This window comes from Agrilus planipennis, unplaced genomic scaffold, assembly GCF_000699045.2.
Source record: "Agrilus planipennis isolate EAB-ADULT unplaced genomic scaffold, Apla_2.0 scaffold149, whole genome shotgun sequence".
NCBI lineage: Eukaryota > Metazoa > Arthropoda > Insecta > Coleoptera > Buprestidae > Agrilus > Agrilus planipennis.
This window is the reverse complement of record NW_020438906.1, coordinates 609,820-618,027: the sequence shown is the minus strand read 5'-3', so window position 1 is coordinate 618,027 and position 8,208 is coordinate 609,820. Positions and strand designations below refer to the sequence as shown.

General features: G+C 32.8%; 1 protein-coding gene across 9 annotated transcripts in view; it reads left to right on the top strand.

Moving 5' to 3' along the window:
- Window positions 1-8,208, top strand: part of LOC108736407 (RNA-binding protein Nova-1) — a 27,015-nt gene that overhangs the window by 14,058 nt on the left and 4,749 nt on the right. For 5 of the 9 annotated variants that reach the window (XM_025973396.1, XM_025973397.1, XM_025973395.1 and 2 more), the window contains 6 exons: window positions 4,045-4,191; window positions 5,098-5,403; window positions 5,699-6,012; window positions 6,695-6,932; window positions 7,079-7,321; window positions 7,596-8,202. In XM_025973396.1, coding sequence (XP_025829181.1) covers window positions 4,045-4,191; window positions 5,098-5,403; window positions 5,699-6,012; window positions 6,695-6,932; window positions 7,079-7,321; window positions 7,596-7,819 — 1,472 coding nt within the window. In that variant the 3' untranslated portion in view covers window positions 7,820-8,202. Of the gene's footprint in view, window positions 1-4,044; window positions 4,192-5,097; window positions 5,404-5,698; window positions 6,013-6,694; window positions 6,933-7,078; window positions 7,322-7,595; window positions 8,203-8,208 lie in introns of those variants that run through there. The other 4 variants (XM_025973399.1, XM_025973401.1, XM_025973402.1 and 1 more) reach the window with 4 other exon arrangements.

Sequence of the window (8,208 nt, the reverse complement as noted above, 5' to 3'; positions counted from 1 at the left end):
ATTTATTAAAAAAATGTTTAACCAACTAGGCATTTCTTCGAAACTCCTGATCGGTTATCATATATTATATTTATATTTATTAGGAAAGAAATACAAATTATTGCATAGACAAGATGCTACTATATACTTAAATCTAATTATAAAACAGCATTCTTATTATATACTCATAATATTTTTTAATAATTTCATTTTACATCGGCGATTCCAAATTCTTAAAGAGTGGAATTTTCCGAATACAAAAACCGCTATTAAAAAATACATTGTGTTTGCTTTCTGAAATTAGCATAAACTTTGTTGGGTCTTCATTCATGCATACATACATACAGACAAATATACGCATACATACTTGCATTAACAGTCACACATACACATATACCACATACACATTGCATATGTCGATATTTTTATCGCATGACATTCCTTATAACTGAAATCTCGGAGTATGAAGTAATATGTATTTGTTCGTTGCATACTCATACGTTAATTAATTTTGCATGAGTAATTAGATATGAGTTAATTCTATGTACATATGTTTATGTGTCACGTAAAAAAACGGCTCCTAATTTCCGGGTTTCTCTTGCGATTGATATTTTGTTTAAATAAGTTACACGCTATAAAACTGATTTAAATGAAATTAATTTGGATATACTTAATTACTATTTATTTTTCTCTTTAATGGTAACAGCCAAACATTTTCATGTCCGTGTATTTTACTTTTTTTGATATGGGTATATTTATCACACCGTGTTACTTGATGTAGGTATAGTGAATTATTTATTTAAAGTCTAAATTTATTTCGACCTTCCCCTCTAAATAAAAATTATGTAATAAGTCCCTTGTTGCATTTGCATGCAGAAGTGCAGATAATAAGTGTGAGTGTGTGTTAAATATATTGTATATGTTTATGCATATATATGTATCTCGACACCCACGTCAAATCTAAAAAAAGACTTATTGTTTCTCACAACGAATAGTGCATTTGGTGCTCATTTAAATAACAGATTGTTACTTATTATTATTGTTACAAAAATTTATTGTGATATATAAAAATGCATACATTGGAAAATTGGATAGACGATGTGCTGTTGCAACTGCAGATTCCCAAAATATTAGACCAGAAGTTGTATTGAATTTACTTTACATTATATGGAAAGCAAAATATGAATTTTAAAATTTGAGCGTAAAAAATAAGTTCGGTTAAATAAGCAGGAGTTCTAAGACGGCAAAATTGTGGCGCATCAAAGAATTTGTTATTAGAGTTCCAGAGTTCCGCTGTTGTATTGGCAGTTTATAGAATTGAACTGTGTCAAAGTACTAAATAATTTTTATGGGTTTTATTTAGTCCAAGATCGCCCACTCACCAGTGGCGTAGCTATCCATATGGCTGTGCGGTGTAGTGCACCGGGGTCCTAAGCGTCCAGGGAGCCTCTGCCCGGTCCCGACAAAAACAGCAATGGTTGAACAGAGTTTTTCATTTCGCAATTCGTAATGCAATACAAAATAGTTATATAGTATACATATTATCTACATTATATGTTTTATAATTTCCATATTCTCTTTGATAAAAAAAATAAAAATCAGAATTTGTTTCAGGCAATAAAAACAGTCTTTATTAAAGGAAATCCAGCGTTTCGTCCAAAAGGTTGTAACTTTTTCAGGGAATTAAAATATATCGCTGGTATAGTTATTATAATTTCCTTGAAAAAACTTTTGGGCGAAACATCGGACTTTTTAATATGCGTATGTTTATTGTTTAAGTGATCTAAGAAGCAACATTTCTTGTGTGTATGCCAGTTTCATGCCATTACATCATCGTTTTTGTTACTGTTTATTAGATAGATAGATAGCTTTAGTAAAAACATTGTTTTATATGTATATAATAGATGCATTTACATTTAGCTACTCTATATTTACATATTAATTGTTATTCTTTCCGTTTTTCCGTTATTTTCTTCCTCCATAATATTTGTCTCATCCTTTTTGGCCTGTTGCTTCACATCTCTAAAGAATGTGTTCGAGCATATTTTCTTCTTTTCTTCTCCACAGCATTTGCCGTCCTATTTTCACTTCCCAGACTAAATTTTGCTATTAAAATTAATTCGTTTTTACTCTTTGCTCTTTTTTCTTTTATATAATTNTTATTGAGACTGTCTCATAGTTATAATACATTTGATGTTGTTGCATCTCATGCAATAAATATTATATTATTTTATTATTCGTAGATATTTTGGTATAAATTTAAATTCTATAGCCGGCGTGAGAAAGGCATTTTGTTTATGATGTTTAAACTGCTATTCAATTCTATATTATTTATTTGTGAAGTACCGTCTGTTATAAAACTTTGTATCTTTTGTTAGTCACGTTTCATGGTTATTGGTGTAGTTTCCAAATTTTATTTTTCCGAAATATTTATAGAAGTACCTGGATAAGGGTAATAACCTTGTTGCTAGCGGAACCGTTTTTGCACCCCCAAACAATGCTCGCTACGCCCAGTTAGGGAACTAGTTATAAGTATATTTAAGGGTCGAAATCATTCATTAAAAATAATTCATTCATCAATTCAACAACAAGCATTCAGAAGTATTCACCAACAGACATTCATTATCATCATTCGCAACCAATAACTTTCACACATTAAAATTGAGATTCTCAGAGCTACCTAGTTAATTATAATTGTTATATGTATAAAGTAAGTGTTAAGTGTTAATAATTAAATATTTTACAAAACTATCGTCGTTTACCACTTTTTTTGAACTAGTTACTCGCTATTAATTTGGCGTTTAACGTGAGGATACCAGAAAGTATTCTTTCAACATATATTCATTTCCTCACAACACAAAACAAGCTCTTTCTAAGCACTTTTGTCTTTTTATGGTTTCCATCTGCAATCCGTGATCGCCCATCCTCTTTTCATTAAAATTTTTTTTTCTTTCATTTTTCCATCTTTCTCTTGTGATTTTTTTTTCTTCGATTTGAATATTCCATATATTTATCTCTCACACCGTTCCCATTACCCCTATTTCTATCATCCTTCTTTTTTATGTATCTATATATGTACTCCACTAATTTTTTACAGTATGAATCCTAGATAGTTGAACTCAGTAACTTCTCTGATTATTTTTCGTTACTGTTTATTATTTGTAACATATTATGTCGTAGTTGACATACTATTTGCATCTTTACATGAAACAGTATTGTATTATTATGTACACAATTTAAAAAAACTGTTGGAGTAATTTTCTTATTTAATTAGAGTCCCAAAAGTATATTACACTTAGACCCTTGTTATCTAGCTATGCCACTATCACTCGCTTAATAATTTAAAAATTTCCTTGATTGACTGTGCCTAATAATAATTATAAAGATTTTGTTTGACCTTTTTGAGTAAACTTTAGGTGGAGTAATTTTATCAAGTGTCCTTTATTAATATTTTTCCTTTCTCAAAATATTAAGTTTTAATCAAATTGCTTCAACTAGAATTGGAATTACTAGCCTTGGAGGGACAGGCAGGCAGGCGCACCTGTTTAATCGTAAAAGAGCCATCGAACTTCTTTTACCTAGTCGCAATGAATTAGAATGGCGCAATTTGCTAACGCAAAAAAAGTATCATTAAACGTAATGTGTAGTTTGTGTCGTAACGAGCTGTTTAGCCTTTAATCAACCGTAGAGGTAATTGATGATGCGAATGTCCTTATTTTTTTATTATTCCTTCATTCGAAATTAAAAACGACAGTTGCAATCTTCGTGGGTGCCGAGTGTGTAAATATGTAATAATTTTGTATATAGGAATTTGGAAAGAGACGCTTGTATGTAAGTGGGTTGTCATTTTTACACCTCACATATTTTTTCTCGTAATACATTTAAATGTCAAATCGTGTGCGAATTTATGCAAAACTTTCGATTAATTTGGCGACGAAGAAGGTGCAGTCTAACGGACATTCTACAAGAGGTTTTATTACCTGTATTATTAACACATAATTATTATATTTTTTTGTTAACAGAGTGAATTTATGTTTTTTATGTTGCATTTTCTTTTTGTTCTAGGAGGCGATGGAACCTATCATTTTAAGCTGCTCGTGCCTAGTGTGGCGGCGGGGGCTATTATCGGAAAAGGGGGTGAGACGATTGCTCAGCTTCAAAAGGACACCGGGGCGCGGGTCAAGATGTCGAAATCACACGATTTTTATCCCGGTAAATTGGTGTTCGTAAATTATTTAGGTGGTTTTATCAAATCATCACTATGCCCATAGGCGAAAGACTGATTACTACCTACATCCCCACCCCTTTCTGTCATGAGCCAATTTCCGCCTTTCCTAACAACATTTCTATGTATTTGCGAAAAGTAATGTAATATAGGTCTTCCCTTTGCCTCTTTTTGCTCCTGTTTCTGCTTCTAATACGTCTCTAACTAGTCCTAACACACCACCTCTCCTTTTTCCTTGTTGAGATTCATAACGTCCTCTGTTTTCTTTTTAATAACTTCTCATTTCGACTCGATTCTTTGTTTTATGTATCTACCACTTTTCCATCCTGAATTATCTGGCTTCCTATATACCGAAATTAATTAGCGCATAATGTGTGATTTGTCGTACCGTTGTATCCATTTGGTAGTAACGCTATTTTTGTAAATTGTAGCATAATTAAGTCAACTATTACAGCAAATAGTTTCATCTTATACGAAATAAGCCATTGTTTGCTTAAATGATTTACAACACAATAGGGTTTCGGTTATTTACGAGTTATGTTTTCCTTATTTATTGAAATATTTTTAGTTTCTACTTGATAAATAATTGTCGTAGTGAACCTTGAAGTATTTGATATAAGAGCGTGCCTTATCAAAATTAATTTTTTAAATTTTCCTTTTTCTAACGTCATTCTTAGTAAGTATACTAATTCAAAAATTGTGTGATTCTTAATGGAAAAATTAAATAAATTTAAAATAATAATGTGAAAATTAATTTTCTGTTTTCCATCCACTACAAACTACCTCAGGTTAATGAGGGAAAATTTTTGTTGCTGTTGTCACTCCTAATTTACCTAATGATTTTAACATTAATAGTTTTCTTTATTTTAAATTAGCTTTATTTTTCGTAACAGGAACGACAGAACGTGTTTGTTTGATAACAGGCAACGTAGACGCCATTGTACAAGTTTTGGATTTTATTATGGAAAAAATTAAGGAAAAGCCAGATGTAAAACCCGCAATAGACGGTTTAGATGGCAAACTAGGACAAGACAGGGACAAACAAGTGAAAATATTGGTCCCAAATTCAACGGCTGGCATGATCATCGGCAAGGCTGGTAACTATATCAAACAAATAAAAGAAACGACCGGTTCATACGTCCAAATTTCCCAAAAAGCCAAAGATATGACTCTCCAAGAGAGGTGCATTACTGTGATAGGTGAGTAAATAAATAATTTAGCGGTAAAAAGAGTAGTAATGCTGTTGCTCTATTTATCTGTACTTATTGCGTTCGAATTGAGAGCCCCATTATCAAATTAAATACCTACCTAATGGAGATAAACAATTTTCAAAATTACCATATTATTAAGTCCAAGGTCAATTTACAAGCATATGTATGTGTCTAGTTTTGTAGCTGCCATCTTACGAAAGCTGCTACTTTTAATAAAAATATGCTGTTTTGACATGCATTTGCCATAACTCAATTGCTGAACATTCTTTTTATGATAATTTAGGTGAAAAGGAAGCTAATAAGCAAGCCTGTTTGATGATATTAGCAAAAGTAGTTGAAGATCCTCAAAGTGGTACCTGCTTGAATGTGTCTTACGCTGATATAAATGGTCCAGTTGCAAACTATAACCCTACCGGGTCACCGTATGCACAAAACACTGGTAGTGCATTTAATGCGTCCACAACTAGTCTGAACAGCGGTCTTAGTTCCGTTTCACAAAGTCTCTTGCTCAATGGAGGACTCAATCTCAGTCTGAACCTTAATGCGCCTGGACAGAATATGGCCACACTTACGGCTCAACTTTTGGATCACATTAAGGTAACACACCATATTAATTGATTAATTAATCCAATTTCTTGCTTATTTAGGAAAAATAATTTTTTAAAGACGAAACAGGAATATTTAAACCCAGTTGAGAGTTTTCTATTCAAAATTATTAGTATTGTTCAGGAATAAAATAATAAATCATAAATAACACAAAAAGTATAAAAGAAAGAAAAAGAATTTGAATTATATTCTGGATAATCAAGAAAATAGTACAATAAATAATGTTACTGTTGTTACTTACACTCTTTTTAGGACTTTTTATACACTATACATATGTATAGTGCTACTATATTAACAGGTATATTAATGTATTTATTTTACATTTATTTCTTTTTTAACTCAAATTTAACTAACGTTCTATTAAAAGTGTTAATTAAGAGTGAATAACTAATTTACCTTTAGACAAAATATAGGTTTCTAGATACTCGAGAAAATTCTAATAACTTTGACAAAACGTCGCATAAGTAAAACTACGTAGTATTACGATATATACTTTTTTTACTATCCAGTGTATCCATTAGCCAGATATTTAATCCAAATGGAGAAAAAATACATTCCATCATTATGATAATTACTGTTACATTCTAATACAAAAATGTATACTTTTTGTGTGTTACTGCATTTCGAATTATTTTTTGTTTGTTTGTTTAATTGTTGTTTTATTTTTGTTTAGTTACAATTAAGGAGTTCCGGTTTTACCGAAGCCCAATTGGTTGAGATTTGTGCCGCTCTATCTGTTCTGGCTAAGTACGGTATTCTGGGAATGGGTCTGGGTCTGGGCGGAGCGCCCACTGCTGCTCTGCCCGTTTCGAATTACCTGAGCGTTATGGAACAGGCGACCGCAGCCGCAGCTAACGCCAACACGGGCGTGTTCGGCCCCATTGGACAAGTTAGTCTCGGTGAGTGCTTAGGTGAGTTTTTCTTCCAAAAATGGCAATGCATAACTGAGGTCTTTTCAAAGGAAACAAAAGTGGTTTGATTACAAGTATGATAGAAGGTTTTTGCATACTGATTTGCTATTCACAGGTTTTAAATATATTTTTGTTTTTGATTGGAGGCTCGTTGACAGGTGCGACATCACCAACGCCCCGGCCGAGCTTGGAAAGGTACGAAACGTTTGATCCATTCAGGCACCCAAACTCGCCAGCCACTGCTCCCATATCGATCAACAACAACAGTTTTGGATTGGGAACTGGGCAGCAGATGGCCATATTGAATAAGAGTCCCACTCCAGCAGAATTGCAGAACAAGGATTCCAAGAATGTTGAAATACCAGAGGTCATTGTTGGCGCCATTCTCGGTGAGTACTTCTTTCATTATTCCTTAATTCAAATGCACTGTGATTCCTGCGAAACCAAAAAATACATCCCATTTGTGTTCGTTATAAAAAGGTTTAATTGCTGAATATGTCTCCTGTATGAACTTTTTTAATTGCTTTATTTAAAAGCGCTCCTTTGAAACTTGTAAGTAGTACCGGTACCCTTCCTAAGTTAAGTAGGAATTTTATATTGAAGTTGTCTGGGGACCATACATTTAATTATTTAGAAAACTTGAAACGCACGATAAACTTTCAGGGCCTGGTGGCAGGTCTCTCGTAGAAATCCAGAACATTAGTGGCGCAAACATCCAGATCTCGAAAAAGGGCATCTTCGCTCCAGGTACCCGAAATCGTATCGTAACAATCACTGGAAGCCCGAATGCTATCAATACTGCAACCTACTTGATCGAGCAGCGCATTTCCGAAGAGGAGATGAAGAGGGCCAGAAACAACTCGCTCAGTTCTCTCGGGATACAGTGATTCTCATTACAAGTAATTGGTGGTACAAAGGACGTATGTCTTGTCTTTCTTCTATTTTATTATTTTTGGTTGTCCTTTTTATCAGACGCTTTAAATTCCATGTGCGACTACAATGTTTTTCTCTTGATTGTTTCATTTTTTATTTTGGAGTTATTGTTCCTTTATTGAACTAACAAAAAAGTCAACATTGAGGGGTATTACAGAGGATTTAAAAAAAATGTCTGTAAATGTAATGAGAGGGATGCAATTTGTATCCCTGAAATACATGTATATGTATATCTTGAATATTGGAATCGCGTTAAAGTCGCTGTGCGGTAGATAAAGCCTGGTGTTTTTATTACTATTATTATTATTATTATTGTTTTTTGATAAATTTTGTTTTTGTATAT